The 19759-nt window shown below is 52.2% G+C and overlaps 1 protein-coding gene across 9 annotated transcripts in view; it reads left to right on the top strand.

Moving 5' to 3' along the window:
• Positions 1 to 19759, top strand: part of COL27A1 (collagen type XXVII alpha 1 chain) — a 197486-nt gene that overhangs the window by 147489 nt on the left and 30238 nt on the right. For all 9 annotated transcript variants that reach the window (XM_084494237.1, XM_084494233.1, XM_084494231.1 and 6 more), the window contains 10 exons: positions 16 to 69; positions 7381 to 7434; positions 7810 to 7854; positions 8012 to 8056; positions 8262 to 8315; positions 9087 to 9140; positions 10963 to 11016; positions 12875 to 12928; positions 13420 to 13473; positions 14914 to 15021. In XM_084494237.1, coding sequence (XP_084350363.1) covers positions 16 to 69; positions 7381 to 7434; positions 7810 to 7854; positions 8012 to 8056; positions 8262 to 8315; positions 9087 to 9140; positions 10963 to 11016; positions 12875 to 12928; positions 13420 to 13473; positions 14914 to 15021 — 576 coding nt within the window. The remainder of the gene's footprint in view (positions 1 to 15; positions 70 to 7380; positions 7435 to 7809; positions 7855 to 8011; positions 8057 to 8261; positions 8316 to 9086; positions 9141 to 10962; positions 11017 to 12874; positions 12929 to 13419; positions 13474 to 14913; positions 15022 to 19759) is intronic.

The following is a 19759-nucleotide window of genomic DNA, read 5'->3' as shown; positions in this document are numbered from 1 at the left end:
TCTCTCCCCTCCCAGGGTCCAGCAGGAGTCCGCGGTGCACCAGGGACCAGAGGGATGAAGGGCCGCAGGGTAAGTGCTTCCCATGGATTTTTTACGCCTCTCCTCTTTCAGCCTTTGGAAGAGGAATCTGGTGGAGTAGTTTGGGGGTGTGAAGATGAGCAGTGATTGTGGCAGCACCTCCTCAGCTGTGTTTCTGCTGTGTAGAAGGGTCACTGAAGCAAGTCTTACCAGGGACGCGAATACCAAGGATGAGCAGAAGAGTGTTCAAGTGTGGTCTGTCGTGGAAGCAGTCCCTCTTGGCTTTTCCAGCCACCTGCAATGTCAGACAGGGTTTATGGATGTTTCTGGGGAGGATGGTAAAGATTTAGTCGTCTGAGGGTGGGCCTCAGCTGGGGAAAAGTGTGCAGGTAAAGGACCAACAAGGTGCCTTTGTTGCCAAGGGACAGTGAGCAGCTGAGGTGTGGTGTGATTTAACCAGAGGCAGATACAGCAGGATATGCTGTGCTAAGAAATAGAATCAGGAGCTGAGGCTGGCAGAAATGGGGCTGACAAGGAGCAGAAGAGCCTCCCCGTTGAGCCTCGCTGGAGGCAGTCACACCTTCTGGCAGTGTTGTGCGTGGTTTCAGAAAGGTGTGCTGTGTGCTGTCGGTGCTGCAAGGTACAAGCACGTCCTGTCTTCCCGTGTGATTTTCCAGTCCATAACACAAGCTCTGATTTTATCTGTGCGTATCTAACAGTGCCACACCATGAAGCATGTGTGAATACGTGCTTTGCGTGGGGAGAGCAGGCCCCCAGCTCAGCACTGGCGAATGGCACTGGGTAGCATTGCTGACAGCGCTGCGAGCACCCCTTACACCAGATGAATATTTCACACTCAGTGTCAGTTCATCTGTGGCTCTTCCTGCTCCATTTGGGTGACAGCCGACAGCAGAATGACCTCTAGACCTGCCAAAGCTGCTTGTTTTCCTGGCTGTGACATCCAGCTCATGTCCCACTGAGCTCCTCAATCTTTCTTCTTCTTCAGCAGGACATTCGTTGCAGGAGCATCTCTGCTGTGGGTTGTTTTTCCCTTTGTCCAGCTGCTTTACAAAGTATTAATAACAAGCACACATGGGTTCTGCTGAAGGCCCCAACAACAACATATTTTGCATTTCTCCCTCCAAGGATCTTGTGATATCTGTTTCCATGTTTTGTTTTCAAAGACGTAGGCTGGAGTAAACTAAACATTTTACCCACCCCCAGACTCTGCTTCTACTGCAATTCCTGCTTGGGGAATTCAGGACAGCGAAATGTTTCCCTCTACCAGAGCTCATACTCCATTCAAGTAGCTGGGACTGGCAAAAGGAAATGGAATAACCAGCTAGAAAGCTTTATAACCACAGAGTTATGTACCCTGGAACTGCTGTAACCTTTAAAAGCACAGCTAGACGGACACCAAAGACATCCAAGCTGAGCAGATGTATATCAGGGTTCAGCTTTTAGTGTGGGGCTGGGAAGAAAATTCCTTGGCTCTGCTCCCCTCAGTGGGAAGACTCCTGGGTCTCAGTCCCCAGCTCCTCTCTCAGGGGGTCCCTTGAGAGTGAGGTTTCTCTGCTACGCAGCCATGATTTGGGCTGCCCGGGCTCTCAGTGAGCACAACAGATGAGAAACTGGAGGCGTTCTGCCACGGGAGGCCTTGAGTGGACAGCGGAAAATATCTCAAGGTAAAACTGCAGCACAGAGCTGAACGGGAAATGCCTTCTGAATGAATCCCAGGCTGTGTGGGCTCTCGGAGAGGTGGGTCTTCTGGGAGCACTGGGCATTTCTGCCCAGCGTACAGAGGGACAGCGGAGTCCCCACTGCCTCCTCCCAGCCCCCAGCACCGAGCCTGTCCTTACAGCAGGAGCAGCACACACCTGCGGTGCTGGGCTCCTGGCTCATGGGAGGTTCACCCATGTAACTCCTGTTCAGCTTCTTACATCTCTTTTGGCCTAAAGTCCTTAAGCCACAAAGAGAGTACGGCTGACGGGCCGTTTTCAGCTCCACTTGTACTGGCAGGAGTGATGAAGGAGATGGATATTTATTATCTTGCTAGTAAAACCAAGAGCCAAGGTGGATTCAGCTCCCACGGCAGGAGGTGGGCTGGCACAGCAGGGACCTGCCTTCAGATGGAGCTGGATCGGGTGCCAAACCCTCAGGAGCAATCCTGCAGGGCAGCAGCTCCCACCAGCGATGTCCATCCCCAAAACGACATACCACATGGTAGAGATGCTCAGCTTGGCAGCCACAGGCTGCGTTTCCTCTCCAGAACCACAGTAACACAATCCCTACAGAATTTGCAAGACAGGCATCCTTTCTAAGATCCCCAACAGAGGGAAGGAACTCGGGCATTGCTTTGAAATCCTACAGATTTCAGTGAGTACGATGTGGGAACGTTGCTGTTGTAAGGACCAGCAGATCTCATGCCTGGAGGATTTCTGGTTTGTATCTCCATCCCTCACGTTTTGTTTCTCTTCATGCTCTCAGAAGAGATTCCAGGCACATGCTATTCTTTGTTTGCTTAGTTTGTCCTGCTATTCCAGCTCTTGGTTTTCTCAGGATGGGGAAACGATCCCCCAGTTGTAATTTCAGGCATTACGCTCTGTCTGTCCCCGTTTACAGAAGGGGTGTAATTCGATTCAGAGTGGAAACATGAATGCAGCCTCTGCCAGATGTTTGTGGATTCCATGAGCTCTGTGGATGCTTCGTTAAAGTAATTTCACTTTTGAAGAAAATGTAAATAGCAAGTATGGTTTTGATTGTAAAGAACAACGGAGACTTTTGGGGGCCTGTATTTACGTTGTGATAGCTTTTGTGTTGTCGAGATAGAAGAACAACTTTTGAAAAGAAATTTCCTTAAGAACTGTAACTTTCTTTTCAGTCATGACAAGACGGTTGTTCCTCCTTATCTCTTTGTTTTAATCAGTCCCACAGACGTGGCTTCCTCTCTTCTCTTGGAGAGAGGATGAGAAACTGGGACTTGCGAGTCCAGGCTCACTTCCCTTCTTCATCCTTCAGTGTAAAACCTGGGCACGTGGGTAACATTCACATAACGACAGCCGTGCACATGTTTAACCTAATTGCTTAGCCACGTCAAGGTTTGTGTTTGGAGGAGGCTGATTCTGCCGGTCCCTTACTCTATCTCCTGTATATTCCAAAGCCTGTTTCTGACGATCAGCTCCATGCAGGAGGACAGTGCCTGGCCTCCAGCGTCCTCTGCTGAGGAGTTTGGTATTGAGGAGCCTAGGAATTGACTGAGAGCCTCTACAAAAGGCAAAATATTGACTGGAGCACTAACTTTGCAACTCATACATAAAGCCACACCTGAAATCCTTCTGTAAAGTGACCTTGCCCTGTTCTGGCCAAGGTGTGTCTGTCCATGTCAACAGGATCTTACCCTCCCTGGAGGGGATGTTGGATATTGACAGAGGCGCTTTTCAGGTCCCAGAGCACATTTCTCTCTTCCATCCAGCCATCAGGTTCCTGCATTAGGCATTGCCCAGGTGCAGCCTGCAAAGAGGAGGCAACAAGGGCACATCTGCACCCTCCGTGCGGGGGGACTGCTATCTCCTGCCACCCAGCCCCGCTGCTTTGCAGCAGCACTGACTGCAGGACTTTAAACACTGGGAATTTGTGGTGTTCTGTAACAAACCTGGAAGCAGTTGCTTATTCCAGGCGTAGCTGAGAAGTTGCTTACGGAGAAATAGCAGAGGCATTTTTGGTTTGCTCCTAATTGTTCTTTCTAATTGGCTGACAAGCATTAGAAGTGTTGGAGGAAATGTTAGCTGCAGACCAGTGATGTCTCCAAGCTCCAGCTGAGTCATCTGCTTGCTTTCCACTTGGCCACACTGTGACAGTGACGTATCCACACTTGGATGAGGGGTGGCACTTGGTCTAGTGGCTCCTGTGCCGTGGTGGCACTGCCCCAGGACATCCCTGCACTGACCGTGGGTGAGCTGCTTTGGGATGGGCACGGCAGTGCCTTGGAGCTGCATTTTCATCCCACCTGGCTTTGGTGAAACAGGTGAGCGGGTTCTCAAATGCTCCCTCAGCCACAAACCTGTATCTCTCTGTGCCTTGGCAGTCCATGTGCAAAGGAGCAGACAGATCATGATTTAACCCTCCTTTTTTTCCTTTTTACATTGTAAATCTGCCCAGAGCTCGCACTGCTTGTACAGCCCTGGCCCATCAGGACCTCTCTTGAGCTGCATACCACCATAGGAATTGTAACACAACTAAAGAGAAGCTTCCTTCTCTGTTCATGGGCTCCTGGAGGTGCTGGGCTGGTGACCAAATCCTGCTTTCTCTCTGCACCCTCCGTACCGTGCTCTCGGGACGAGTGTGTGCCGCGTCTGCCCTCGTGTGCCCAGCCGGGCCGCAGGGGAAGGCAGTGTGCTGCGCGCCGCGGCGCTTGGCATGGGATGCTCCTGGAGAGCCGCCAGGACCTCGCTCACCCCTCTCTAACCAGTGTTGTCAGTAAAAAAGAGTTTAAAAGATTTCGCTAATTGGCTAAACGTAGCCTTTCCTGTCAGGGCGAATTAGGGGAAGCCTTCATCCTGGGTTTCAGCCCAGGAGGCTTGGGGAAGATGAAGCTTGCCACATGCGTTTGTGAACACGGGGTCACTTTCTCCTCCGGCAGGTCAGAGGCTGATGAGATGTGTTGTGATGGGATTAGCCAGGTGACTGCTGCGAAGGGAGATTGCCCTGGCAGGTCCTGCCATGCTGGTGACAGGGCTCTGCTGGAGGAAACGCGGATACTGCAAACACTGCCCCGGCCAGCCGAAGGGCTGGGAGCACCCAGCAGCCTCCAGCAGTGTGGAAAACCCCGGGGCTGGGCAGGGCAGGCTGCAGAAGATGGCTCTGAAGGGGCGAGATGCATCCTGCTTTGCTTTCCTGGCAGCCTGTCCTGGAGCGGAGACCTCTAACCAGGGTCACTGCTGCCGTTCCCATGTCCCACTTGCCTCTGGACCCTGTTCCTTCATCCTGTAAAACCAGGGCCAAGCTGTTGAACCCTTCCCCTCTGCACAAGCAGGTCAACCCATTGTCTTGGCTAGTACAGGTGTAATGCCCCAAACAACCAAATCGCTTCTCAGAGCCAAGGAGGATGGTTAGTTTTCGAAGGAGGGCAAGGAGCTGGGTAGCAGTGTGCCGGTGCCATCCACGTGCTGACACCCCACTGTCTTTGGCAGCCCAATTCCCAGCCTGGGGCAGGTTTTTGTGTTTTTCTGGGTCTCCTACATGCTCCCCAAACCTCCATGTGCTGCTCTCCCGCTGCTCCAACATACAGAGCTGGAGCTGTCGGGAGCCCTGGTGTTGAACAGCTTTCTATTTTATATCATTGTTCTTTGCGGTTCTCAGGGACATGGGTTAGTAAAATCTGCTCTGGGGTCTTGTGGGCAGCATGAGCCAAGGCAGCAGCCTCTGGAGCTGACAATAGCAGCCGTGGTGGCAGTGTCACCCCTCTGGTTGTGCCATCCCTGCCTGTGCACAGTTCCCCTCTGTCCATCCGTCCCGTGGAGCAGGCAGAGCACCGAGAGCCGTGGGCTGCTGGCATGCAGCACAGGCTCTTGGTTATTCCGCCTCTGGTACGCTCAGCGGCACGGGGGTTTGCCAAGCACAGTAGAAGTTTTTGCATTATTTTATATGGACAGTGTTTGTCTGCTGTAATAATTTGGCGAAGCTTCCCGTACATCTTCTGCTGCTACACTGCCGCTCTTTGTGCGTCTCCCTCTTCGCCTGTCATACTGGAGTTGCTTTTCTAACGCGTTGGCTCCCTAACGCTCTTATTACTTTTGGCACTCGGTTTGCATCCCGATTAAGCGCATTGGCTCCTGTTTTCCCTATTTCCACATTGGCCTGCTCTCAGAATTCCTCTTACCATTACATTCTAGCACCGCTCTGTGTTATTATTTATTATTTATATTGCAGTAGCGCCTCGGAGTCCCAGCTGAGATCACAGCCTGATTACGAACACGCCATGTGTTAATACAGTCCCTTACTATGCCCTTTGTGGACTTCTCTGTTTCCCTGCCCTCTCTGTTTATTCCCCATCAGACTGACCCATGGGTTTCTGGGGTTCGGAGGATGCAGGGGGCTGCACCTTGGGCTCTGCTACCGTGAGCTCGGATGCTCATCGCAGGTGCTCTCTCACCAAGCCCAGTGCTCTCCTGGCTCAGCACCCTCTGGAAGAACATCATCCCCTGCTGCAGGATGCCAGAGCCGTGCCACGAGCTGTGCAATTTCAGCTCATGGGGTCTGGGATCGCTCGCAGTCCATACTCACGTGGGTGCCAGCAGTGTCACATACACCTCGGGAGCTCCCAGCCTGTCGGACACCCGCACGCACCCAGGTGCTGGCACAGGACCAGAGGTGCCAGAGCAGGCACAACCTGGCTGCTCCCCTCCCAGCAGGCATAAAAGCATGAGCACCTGCCTGGTTCCTAGCAGCTGCCCCCTCCTTAAATAGCAGGTAATGAACTCAGCTGCCAGCAGGTTTAGCCCTGGGACTCAGGACAGTTGTGAAGGGGCTGTGTGGCAGGGGCTTTGTGCTTCTCCGTGTGCTCTGTAGCTTCATTGCCCCAACTGTGACCATGAGGCAGGTGGTGTGCCATGGGGCAGGTGGACCAGCAGGGCTTTTAGGAAGGAAGCGAAACCGTTCTGTGATTCTGTGATACCAGGAAGGCTGGGACTGTGACCCTGTGCATGGCAGAGCCATCAGCATGGAGGTGGTGTCTGAGAATTGGGCTGTTCCTGACGTGCCTTTCTCTTCTGGTCTTGGTTTGCAGCTGGTGGTTAGTTGAAAGGGTAATAAAAAGTGTTCTGGTGCAGTGTGCTGGTGAATGGTGAGAAATGAGGCAGAACAAAACACAGAAGGGATCTTCTGAGCCCTGGGCTCCGAGCTGCCCTGCTCAGCCCAGCGAGGTGTAGGTTGGCTTCCCCAGGGCTGCTCTCAGTGTCCTTCCACAGCTGGGGTGACTGCTGCATTCCCCATGAGCCGTATCCTCTACACAAATCCTGTAAAGCCTTAGCACAGGAGCGGAGCTCAGGCACCCAAACTTCAACCTCTGAGCTACAGCCCTGCCCTGCCTGCAAAGCCCAAATGCCCCAAGGGTTGGAAGTGCAAGGACAGCCATGGTGGTTGAGGCTGGAGTTATCCACAGGTGGAGCTCCCCAGAGCCATCTCCTTGTGTGCCCCAAACCTCACCTGGTGGAGGTGGGAGTTGTCAGGCTGCAGCAGGGAGGCTGGGAACCTTCCCCAAACACAGGCTGCACTGCTGATTACAGTGGCAAAGGAACCTTCCTTCTGCTCTTCCTTCTTTCCCTCTTTTTCTTAATTTATTTTCCCTTCTTTTCCTTTTTCCAGGGTGCCAGAGGGCCTGATGGACCAGTAGGCGAGCCGGGGTCACGAGGTGCCAAGGTGAGTGCCAGCTTGGCTGAGATTGCTCTTAGCAGCATTATGAAACACCCTGGACAGACCAAAGTCCCATCCTCCTCCAGAAACTGGGGCTGTCCAATGGCTCCACAAGAACCAGCCAGCAGGAATGAGTCCTCCACGCAGCCAGAGCAAAATCTTCCTCCAAAGCAGCATTTGCTCAAAAGGACGTAGGTCATGCAGCCAGTTGCCCAAACTCCCCACTGGTTGGGGTGCTCCTCAGGGCAGGATGCTGGGCGTCTGGCCTTTCAAAAGCTGCAGGGAACTGGTGTGGATATCTGATGCAGAAAAACACAAGAGCAGGTGGGGTGAGGCAAAGAGCTTCACCAATACAGCGTGTGCTGTCTTTTTGCCTTGCAGGGCCGTCCGGGGGAGCCAGGCAAGATGGGGCCAGAAGGGCTGCAGGTACGTCCCCTAAGGGACCCAGTGCCTGCCAATTCCAGCAAGGCACAAACCCCCTGGGGGTGCCGACGGTGCCCAGAGACCTGCAGCTTCTGGCCAAAGTGCTGCAGGTGTCCGAGCACATTTCCAGCTGCTAATGGCTGTAACCGTGTGTTCACAGGGGAAGATGGGCGAGACTGGGGAGACAGGATCGCGTGGCTTCCCAGTAAGTGCCCATCACTGGTGCTTTCTTTTATAAACTCGTTTTTACTCAAGTTCTTATATTTTGGTTCCTGGTCCAGGAGGAAGAACTTGGAGTGTCTCACACTTACAGGGCCACCTTTCCGCTCTTCTTACTGCATGTCACTGCTATGAAGCATGAAGGATTGCCATGGGGTTGGAGCTAACCTTGGTGTCGTTTATTTTTCTAGGGTATCCAAGGGCCTTCAGGACCTCCAGGAGCAAAAGGGGCACCAGGCGACCCGGCAAGTGTCTCACCATTCTCTCTCCATCTGTCTCTCCATGCACATACAGTCTTCATTTCTTTCTCTGTCTGTTTGTCCCCGCTACTGATTCCCATCTCCATCCTGGCCAGTTCCAGTGTGGTCAGAGATGTGAAAGACATGGCTTGAGTTCTAGGAGGCCTCAGGAAAGATCCGGTCAAACCCCTAGAAAGGAAAAGGGGACTGTGGATCAACCAGGGACAGTGTGGGATACAGTCTGGGCTGGATTTTGGAGGGGAAGAGAGGAAAGAAATGCAATGTTGGGTCTGGACAGGGTCAGATGTAATGAGAAGAGTTGGGCTGGGCTGAGGGGGGAACAGGAGGGAGTCTGACGGTGTCAGAACTGAGCCTGCAGCTTTGAGGGAGGCACTGGGAGATGAAATGTGCAGACAGACCTGCAGGAGAGCCAGCAGGACCACTGAAACAAGGTGAGGGGCCTTCTGCTGTCTGTGTCTGCGGGACTGTCCTAGACTGGAGGGAGAGGATTAACCAGACACTTCCAGGTTACCATCAGCGGTTGTTCTAGGTTGGAGCCAGAAAGGTGAAGGGCCTTCTGAGCTGTTGTTTGCCTGTTTTGATGCCTCAGAGCACCCATTACCTGTCCCTCCGTCTTGCTGGCCATCTCTGGCACACTGCGTAGCTCTGCTGTGATGTGGGAGGGAACCAGTGTTTTATCTTACAGGCTGCAGAAATGATGGCCCTTCAGAAGGGAAAACAGTTGCATGAAAAGAGCCTTGTGTCTCTGTTTTCCAGGGTCCACAAGGACCACAGGGGCCACCTGGGCCTTTGGGAGAAATCGGGCATAAGGTAGGTCTGGTCTTTGCTCCTATTTATTTTCCCTTTACATCGAGAGTGGCAGGACTGAGGGAGAATCAAGGGTGCAGAGGTGAAAGCTTTCACACCCAGGGACATGAGCAGGAAGGATTTCCCTCAAGTCTGAATATCAACTTCCAAAGCAAACAGTGAGAGCCAGAAATCCGAGCATCATTTTCATCTCAGGGCATGGGCACCCCGCTGGTAGGTGGGCAGCCCCATCTCCACAACAAGAGAAACATTGCAAAGCTGGCCACCCTCCAGCAAGCACACCTCAGGCGTGGCTCCACCACCACTCCAGGGACCACTTCTGTACCAGGGAGCAGAGTCAGAAACAAAATAGAGCCTTCAAAATAAAAACTGGTCTTTTCTGCCTCCCTCACTAGTCCCATTGCTGACCAGGCACAGTTTTGTCAGCCAGCCTGGACTGCTGCAGCAGTCCCATCAGAGGTCTGCAGCCAGTGGAAGGAGCTCAGAGAAACGCCTGCGCTGCTGACGGTGCTTTTTGGGTTGCTGTTGCCACGAAGCAGTGGCACAAACACACCATAACCAAGGCAGCAGCAGCTGCCAAACAGTGCCCTGATGCAGGAGATGCCTCCATGACTTGCCCCTAATTCATTCACAGTCTTGGCCTTATTTGCTTCTCGTTGAAATATTAGAGTTTTGGCTGATTATACCGGGGTACCAGTCCCCTTGGGTAGCTCCTTCCACAGGTCCTGAGCTGTGAAGCAGCCATGATGTTTCGCTTGGTTGTGGAAACAGCAGCAAAGGTGCCTTTTAATACAGTCTACTGCAAAGTGTATGAGTCAGGAAAGTTTCCATTCTCATGGCTGCTAGACTGGATGGAGCGAGCTCTCAGCGTGGTAAACCACACTGGGGAGCTGGAAAGCTGCTACCAAGCCTCTCTGGATGCTGCCAACCAAGAAAGTACAGAGGTTTATTCAAATCTGTGTCTCTTCCAGGAGCCTTTCCCTGCACTGGCACTGCTGGGGAAACCAAAGCAGGATTTTTGCTTTCATTGGAGCTTGAGTTTTCTCTTTGCGTGACTTGACCATTTGTTAATAAACCCAGCACTCACCCTGCTCCCTCCTCTGCCCAAATCCATTTCAGCAAGCCAGGAACTGGCTTTATTCCCTGTGCAGCCAAGTGCTCCCTTTGACTATATGCTCTTTTTTCCTTTATTCCTAGCTGCAAAGAGAAGGGGGATTGTTGTCCAGAAAGCAAGTATTATAAGAAAATAAAGCCCTCAAATCCCTTAAAGACAAGCTTTGCTGTCACATCTTGGGGCTTGCTTTCCAGACTGTCATTCCCCATTCTTACCAGCAGTAGCAGAAAATGTACAAAGATTAAAGCTCCCAATAGATCTCAGCACCAAAGGTGTTTAAGGAACTGTGGCCCCACGACTGCAAAGCTGCAAGTGGCAGCTGCACACCTAGTACGAACGATTTGCAAGATCATTCTCTCTTCTACCTTTTTATACCTTAATTTTCCATACTTTGCAGCTCAGGCACTCATTTTTGGCTGTCAGAGGGATACTGAGCCCCTCTGCCAGGGTTACCAGCAGAGGGTTGGAAGGAGTTACAGAGGAGCCTGGCAGAGGAGGCTGGGGGCGTGAGAGAAGAGCAGAGCCCCCGCAGGGACCAGGCACAAGGGGATGCTGGCTTCTTTGATGCTGCATACCCTGAGCCAGCTCCGGGGAAGTAATTACACTGCAACCAGGGCTGTGCTATCCCAGGAGGGCTCTGCTAAAGGAATTATGCCTTTGATCTTGCTTTCTACTTGGTTACAATGGGTTTTTTCATATTTTTTTTTCCAGGGACCGCCTGGCTCAATGGGACAACCTGGCCTTGCAGGTGAACCTGGCATGAAGGTAAGAAAAAGCCCTCAGTGCGATTTCTCTGTCAGAGCAGGGAGGTAACAGGCACTTTGGTTCCTACAGGGGTGGGTAGCATTGCAGGCTCACCCTCCAGCAGCCAATGTAGACAGCACAATCGATAAAGATAAGGTTAAAAGGAAAAAAATAAATAAACATTTTAACTTCAAGCCCTTGGCTACCAATTCCTGAGCTCCATCACAGCAGGGGAAGCTGTCAGTGCCAGGGACAAGCTCTGTCCCAGGGATCTTCTGCCTTGAGCTGAGGAAGGGCCGTGGCAATAAACTTCAGCTCTTTCACAGGTCTAAAAGCTGAGCAGAGAAGCGAGTCCTCGAGACCCAGAGATCCAGGCAGCTTCTGATGTGAAACAAGAAGAGTCTTAGGAAGGTCTCAAGCGTAAAATACCCTCAGACAAGGTCTTGCCACAGTTTCCAAGCCTCAGCTATGTGGGGACTGAGCTCCTCTAAGGGTTATGGGGGAGGGAGCCCTGCTCCAGGGCCATGAATGCACCTTCTTGTCCACATGGAAAGGCCTATAAAAACCATCTCTTTGTTTGAACAAAATCCCTGTGCAGAGCAGCTCAGAGGGGTTTTTATTTTATTTTGTCCCCCTCTCGGCTTGGTTTGAAGGTCTGCTCCTGTGTGGAGAGCTTGTGAACAGTCTCTGTGTGGGGATTAAATGCAATTTCCTCTTCGCTGTTCTTCGCTCCCCACCCCCAGCCCCATCCTATGCCATGTTTTCCTTGGCAAATCTTCTGACAATTCACTGGTGCTACCGTGTCTGTGGCGTCCTGATACTGCGCGGCTGTCTCAGCTCCCGTGCTCCCGGCTGCCCCTGCTCTGCCATCCCTGGAGCAGGACACGGTGATTTGCACAAGCACCCCTCTGCCCCCTGACAGCACAACTCCTTCCCCTTCTGCCCCTGTCACTGCATTTCCTGAGCTCTCTTCCTCGCAAAGCAGTTATCTTGGATGGCACACATGGGAGGCAGCTGCCCCATGTCCCTTGTACCCTCAGAGGGAAATCCCAGCCTCGCAGCCTGTCACCAAGATCCATCTGCCAGCTCCAGACACCTTCAGGTCACTCATTTGGGGCCCATTGAAGATTGTGGATCTTCTCTGCCCTCTGCAGTCATGCTGGGGCTTGGAGAGCAGTTGGCTGTCTCCTCCATGAGACTGGGATGAGATAAGGATAATTTAATTAAAGGGAACAGGAAGAGGAAAAAAAAATAGTGAAGGCTGCGTGGAAGCACAGAGAGGGGAAAAACAATTTATTCTCTACTTCCCATCAAGGAGCAATGTTCAGCCATGTCCCGGGAAATAGGGCCTCGGTACATGTAGCAGTTGTTTGGGAGGACAGACATTTTCATAACAAAAGACAAGAGCCCCCTCTCCCCTTCCCATTTCCCACCCTTTATTGCTGAGTGTGACACCACACGGTATGGGATATCCCTCTGGTCACTTTAGGCCAGCTGCCCTGGCGATGTCCCCTTCCCATCTGTCACCCACCCCTGGCCTGCTGGCTCTGGGTGAAGTCCTGGTGCTGTGCCAGTACTGCTCACCAAGACACAACACTGGTGTGATACCAGGGCTGTTCTAGCTATGGGTGCAGAGCACAGCGCTGTATGGCTGCTGCAGGGAACGTTACCCCCATCCCAGCCCCACTCCTCCATGCCCTGTCCTGGTGGGTGTCCCTGTTCCAGCCCCCGAGGGGTGCAGGAGGTGCAGGTGATGCCAACCTTGCAAGATGAAGGTGTTTGTGTGAGCACAGGGACAAAAAGCCAAAATGAGCAGCGCAAAAGGAAGCACTCCATACTCGTTAACAGCATCTCAATGTCTGTGGTGCCTTCTTTCTAGGGTGATCCTGGCCAGCTGGGAGTTCCTGGAGAGCAAGGCCTCATCGGTCAAAGAGTGAGTACAGTCACCTTCTGCTCGGGCTCCTCTCTTACACCAGATCCCAGAGGCAGCAGGCAGGGCAGCACTGGCTGCTCCGTGCCACATGGGAGGGAGAAGGGACAGGATGAGTTCATGGACTGAAGCTGGCCATGGCTCTTGTCCCTTTTCGGGACCAAGATCAGCTGTTGGAGCAGGATGGGGAAGCCCCAGGTGAAATGAGGGCAGACTGAGTCCCCTTTCCAGCACAGGGAAAGAGCTCCTCTCCACAGCTGGGTCTATGGAGAAAAAGCTCAGAACAGAGCAGGAGGCTGAGCTGCTGCTCTTGCCCAAGGAAGAGCTCGATCAGCGTTAGGGCATGGGATGGGACACATCAGAAGTGCTGGCCTGGGCTCCTCTTGCTGCAGCCTGACCTGCTGCCATGAATCATCTGCTGAAGGCATTGGGGGGGAGGGGGCAGAAAAAGAGTGTGTGGGCACAGCTTTATGTTGCTTGCTTCTGTCTTGCAGGGAGAACCAGGGCTGGAAGGGGACAGCGGACCACCCGGGCCAGATGGAATCAAGGTAAGATGTGTGATACAAAGGGTCTGCAGCAGGCAGGGCATTCTGGTGCAGCGTGCCCTCGTCTCTGATCCCCTCACTTCTTTGATGGGTTAATTTATTTAGAAATAAGAAGTGAAGATTTTTTTTTCCTGCAGACACACATAATGGACTCCTCGTGTTTCACTCCTCTACCCACATTTTTGGCATGTGATCAGATCTCCAAAAAGGTCAACTCCTTCAAGATCTAGTTTCCAACAATTTGTCTGTTTTATTTGAGTTTTTACAGATTGAATTTCCAGCTAATCAGGAATTCCTGGGGCTGGCAGGGGAAATCAAGAATTGTCCATCATTATCCCCTGCACCGCTGACCAGAACATTGTTTGCAAGGAGAGAAATCAGATCCCCTTCCTCTTGGCAAGGTCCCAGGTGCTTGCTCAGGGCTTGCATCGCTCTCTTTATCTGACTGCTGTGAGCTTGCTACCTTGCCTTTGGAACAGGACTCTGATTTCTGTCCCTGCACAGCCGGCCTTTCCAAACAGGCCAACAGTTTTGTTCCATGGAAAGAAAAAGCAGCCGGTCCCACAACAATGCACTTTATTGCTTCGCTCTGGTTAAGCTATTTGCCATGTGTCTCTAGTTCTGCTTATCTCTGAGGGCTGGACCAAAAGATTCCCCCTTAAAGACAGTCAAGTTGTCTGTATTCTTTTGCCACCCCGGTTGTCCCCAAGAGCTCTTGAACCAGGCAAGGTTTCCTCGAACTGAACTTGTCTCTGGGTAGCAGAAGGGCCGCTGCTCACTGCTGTAACCCAAAGAGACGTGGCTCTGCTCTAGCACAGCAAAGACTGAGTCCATCGAGGCTGGTTGGTGCACCAGCATGGTGCTGCTCTCAGTACAGAATCGGCCCTTTTGATGATCTCCATGAAACGTGCCATCAGCTATAAGAGCAGACATGGCATGATACCTATTGCTCCAACTGCAAACCCTTCGCAGGGTGAGATAACGCAGTTTTGTAGTGTTCAGTCAAGCCCTGGGCTGCTTCCTGCTGGCAGAAAGAGCCAGGTGGCTGCTCCAGACAAACCTGTCCTATTTAAAATCTTCCAGCATCCTGAGCTCAGGGCTTCTGGGTGAGGCAAGGGAGTTTCTCAGATGTTGTCCGCTGTCTCATTCACGTGGGAGGTTCAGGCCTCATCGCAGGAGAAGCAGAGTTCACATTACCCTGTGTAATGGGGGAGTTCCTTCTCCTCCAGCCAAGAAACTTTAAAAAAAAAAATGGTTTTGCTTATTTTTTTAAATGTCAAGTGTATTATGACTCATCCTCATTCATCCTTTTGGTTGCAGGCTCTCTTCCTCCCAGACTCCTGAAATATTAATTATGTGGTGTTTTTTTTACCTTGCGAGAGGCATTTACGGTGATCCGTGCATGGTGTGGGTATGAAAACTCCCACTTTCTCTTTTCCACAGGGAGACAAAGGAGAGCAAGGCCTGGAAGGAGAGAAAGGAGAAAAAGGCACTGAAGGACTGAAGGGAAAAGAAGGGCCTCCTGGATATCCCGGCATCACAGGTGTCCGAGTGAGTCTGAGAAAGCATCCTGCTCACCTCCGCCAGGCGGTCCATGGGTTTCCTGGAGCAGCCAGGGGTCTCTTCCCAGCTGCACTGGCTGTCTGTGTGCGTCACAGCCAGCCAGGTGCACGTCTTGGCCCAGCACAGCTCCTGCACCCTCTCCAGAGGGTCACTGTGATCTGGTTTCCAAATTTTGGTGGTTGCATCTTGCCCCAGAAGGACAGTGATGAGCGCTTTGTGCTCTTGTCTAAATCCCCTACGTGCAAGATGACTTCTGCCTTCCTCGTGGCTGAAGCGTGAGCCCAGATGTGCAGTACGGGCATCTTTTGCAGTGAGGGGACAAAAGGAAGTTCTCAGTGTTTTGTCTGGGAGGCTGGATTCCATTTAAACCTTAGCAAGAAAGAAATATGCATTTTTATTTGATTTATTTTTATTTCAAGGACAGCAAATACTGCAGACGTTAGTCCTGCTGTAACAGGACTTGCCATGTTGCAGCAAAACACGTGGGGGCAGACTGAGTGGGAGATGCAGGCACTGAACCAGGACACTGCTTAGGGCAGGAAGTCATCCAAGACATGGCTTGTTGCAAGGGTTGGCGTAAAACGTTATTTTTTTTATACACAAAAAAAAGCTGCATCCAGGGGGAGGGTTGGTCTTTGAGACGTGGATCACTTCTTTGGTCTGCTGCAGGCTTTGCGTAGGCTTTGGGACAGCTTGTGCAGCCTGGGCTTGCCTCTCTGCTGCATCTGCCCTGGCTGTCCCAGCTGGCCTCGGCCTGCAGTTTGGGGATGGCCGGGCTTTGCCCTCTGTCACTTAATTTGGGTGATTACTTGATTACTTCTGTTTTTCCCTTCCAAGGTTTCTCCCCTAAATATAGGTAGGAGGAGGAATTAGTAGGAAATGATTTCCGAATCCTCAGGGGATATCCTAGGCTTGTGTGGTTTGTCTGGAGGTCTGATCTCAATGCTATAGGAAACAGAAACATAATTTTGTCTCTGAGACGAGAGCTGCAGGGCCAAGGGTGTAGGGCAGGATCTGGCCTGGGCTCATTCGGTGGTGCTGGGTGCAGGATGGCGCTGCCCAGTGCCAACGGGCTGCTCTGCAAGTGAAGCCAGATCTCTCTGCTTGTAAAGGGGAGTTATCAGCCTGATGACATGATTTATATATTCTGATTATTGTGGTGGATCTCAGCTGTCAGAAGCGTGGACTCAGAGGCTCATCATGCAGGGCGATAGCCCAGACAGGTCGGATGCAGCCAGTGCTGCTGGAGGTGCCAGGCTCACCTGGGGCACGAGTTTTGCTGCCTCTGCAGCCAGAGAACAGGTCAGCTCCCACCCTGTGCATGCCAGGAGGCATGCAGGGACCCCGCGTCTGAGCGAGGTTGGTGGCAGCTCCTGGAGTCCCTCCTGGGACAAGGGGAGGCTGCAGGGCAGGCAGGTGTCCTTGAGCACGGTGTGGATGCTCGATGCTGGAGTGCATTGTTTCTCTCTTTGGTGATGTTGTGGCTGCTAAAAAGGAGAACAGTGTGAGGGGATGGAAGCAGCAAAGGAGCTGGATGTGTGTTGTTTTGGGGCTGAGGTGGTGGTTTGAGCACTGGCTTGACTGTAAAGTGGAAACACTGGCTTAATATGGCAGTCCTGCACCGTAAATACGCAGAACAAGGCTGTAGTCCTGCCCCAAATAAGGCTGCTTCCCCCTGTGCCCACAAGGAGCCCTTGCAGGGTTGGTGCCATCCCGTGGTCCCCAACGTCCCTGCTGCCTCTCAGCACATGGCCCTCCACGTGCTGCTCTTCTGGCTGCTTCACGTGTTGACATTGCGCGCTTCTGAGAACCAATAAAAATACCGAAATCATGCAAAGGCCTTATTAAGTTATAGGGCATAAAATATAGGTTCTCGCAGACTCCATCCCTGCTCTTTGCCAGCATGTCCCTGGGAACATGATGCCGTTTTCTGTTTTATTTATAAAAAAAAAATACTCAATAGAGCCAAGATTCCGGCTCATAATCACTCCCCCCTTTTTTTTATTATTTTTTTTTTCAGCAGAGTGCTATATTTCCATCTACTATTTTAACGTTTCTTTGTATATCCCCTACGTTGAAATTCGAGCAGACTTTCAGGGACCCACACAGGCTTGAGCCAGCTCTGCCTCCTGCCAAGTGCTTGGCCATTACCTAATGCACAGGCTGGTGTTCCTGCGCTCACCGAGCTAATTCAGAGATGGAAGCCCTCTGACAGAAGTACAAATAATTTTTCTCCTCCCATTTTTTCTTGGAGTTTTTTTATCCTAGCTTCCCATGGAGAGAATGTACAAATATTAGTGGGATCTTCCTCAGGTTTCTGCCAAGGTACAAAATTCATGGACCAGAGACGCAAACCACGAGCAATAACCACAACTTCTCCTTTTCAAGCAAGGATTGGAAGCTGCAATACAAAGTCAAACCATCCTCAGTGAGACAAGCCACACAGGCACAGCCAGCTGCAGAAGGGAGTGATGGACAGAGGCTTTTAAGGCTGCTGGAGAAAGATAGGAGAAAGCACATCAGGAGAAAATCTTGAAGGTATTCACACAAGGGCAAGTGCAAAGGTTGCACCATGTCCAGATCCTGTCCAGGATTTGTGCAGAACTGCCCGGTAGCATGGAAATCGCCTGTGGAAGGTGCAGAGGCACCCGCTCCATGGGGACGAGGCACACGTGCCTTGGGCTTGGGTGTGCTGTGGCTGCGGTGTGTTTACACTTTGCGCACGCTGCATCTGGTTTTGTTTAATACAGCCGACGTGACAGCAGTGCTGTGTCCAGTACCCGCTTTAGGTGGAGTTAAGGAGAACTTGTCTTCAGCTCATCCATCTGCAGTAGGGCTGTGCTGGGGCAGTACCCAGGGGTCTCCACCTGTGCTTTGCTGTGGTCTCACCTGGCTCCCCTGCCTTTTCCCTGGGCTAGAGGCAGTGGTTTGTGCTCCAGTGATGCTGAGATATCGTCGTCTGCAGAAGTGACAGGGGAGATGTCCATGCTGTTACTGGAAGAGACGCACAAGGATCTGGCTGCTCCCTGTGCCAACAAATTGACCTGCAGCAGGGAGCATGTTGCTTATCTTCTGCTTCTGGAAGAGGGTCGGGTTAGCTCAAGGAAGCTGACACCCATCCACGGTCTTGGGCACAGAGATGAGCTTCTGCAGCGCCTCGGCTTGGCTCTGTGTTGCTTCTCTGCACCGGTGCTGGAGGGAACCCACACGGCCGTGACCTCCAGGAACAGCACCAGCTCTGGGAACACCCTTTTCATCGCAGATCCCCGCAGCCACACCGCCTCCTGGAGAATTTTCCCTAACACCAAGGCGATGTTTAGTCTTGTTCTTAGTCTTGCTTATGTCTAAAGGAAAAAGACACTTCAGTATTGTATCCCCTTGACAGATGCAGGAAATGAGGCAGACGAGTGCTCTACAAGGAAGCAGACAAGTGCTCTAAAACAATCCAGCTTTACTGCTGGTACATTCTCAGTCTGTGTTGCACACATGGCCAAGGGAAAGACCTGATGCTGGCAGCTCCCCTGTAGCCCCACAGCAGGTCGAGCTTGGCTGGGCTCGTACAAACTCACACACCACTTGGCAACGGACCAGCAGAAGGGATGGAAGGGGAGAGCAGCGTGTTTGGCCCATGAAGTCCTACAACTCCCTGGGAGGGATGAGGGGACGTCCTGGGGCACCTCCACAGGTGCTAGTGCTGGAGGAGGCAGCAGGGACCTGCTCTGCCCTGCTGGGGCACACCAAGGAGAGGCTTTCACCGGCAGCTGGTCCCCACGGCAGGGCACAGCCTGGTTTCACTGAGCAAGGCTGTTTTCCAGAGAGCCATCCCGATGCTGATACAGCATTACCGACGGAGCACACCCGCGCTTCCCTGGGTGCTCAGGAAGCATTTTTCAAAGATTGTTAGCTTTAACTTGGCCCGGCCATCTCCAGCGTTAACATATCTGAAAATCGGTTTCCACTGTGGTTTTAAAGCTCAAACAAAAGCAGCAGGGAGGCCCCAGCCAAGTCTCCAGGGGTAGTTTGTACACATTTCAAAGCCAGTGGATTTCAGCAAACAAACCTGGCAGCCGAGATGGGCCATGAGTCTCACAGCTGCGGTTGGCAGGCTCGAGGCAGCTGGAGCCGTGATGCACAAGTATCCTCTGTCTTTTGGTCACTGCGTCCAAGTTCACACTGCTCCGTTCAACTCCGGGTCCTGCTCCTGCCAGTTGTCCCTCTGGTAGTGAGCGAGGAGTCAGAGCATCTGAAACACCAACATACAGCCAAGTGCAGGATCCAGCTGAGGTTTCACAAATCCATCCGAGATGTGCATCTGTTGTCCTACCTGTCATCTCCTCCCGGTGGTTTCCTACTTCTTCTAACACAAACTCGTTGCTGTCACTCAATCTTGACTCTCCTGGACTTGGCCAATTGACCTCTAGTTGGCTCATGTGAGCCGCAAGGAGCTGGGAACCTCTTCCCCTTGCAGAGCACCACTTTGGGCATCTCCAATCAGGCTGGAGGTGCAGGTCCCAGGCTGACAGCACGGGGAGCAGTTTTTCCTCTGGGGAGGAGAGCAGGAGGAGGCCGTACCTCTGCAGTTTGTGAGCAGAATGGGAGTGGAACAGCCCTTCAACCCCAGCTGTCCTGCAGCAATGCAAGTGTCACGCAAGCTCACGAAAATAAAAAGCTAATTCATCGTAACTGGTAATTGTATGAGGGGACATTGCCATCGAGTCTGAAATAC

Source organism: Aythya ferina (assembly GCF_964211825.1).
Source record: "Aythya ferina genome assembly, chromosome: 20".
NCBI lineage: Eukaryota > Metazoa > Chordata > Aves > Anseriformes > Anatidae > Aythya > Aythya ferina.
The sequence above is the reverse complement of the archived record's forward strand: the minus strand, read 5'-3'. Positions and strand labels throughout refer to the sequence as shown.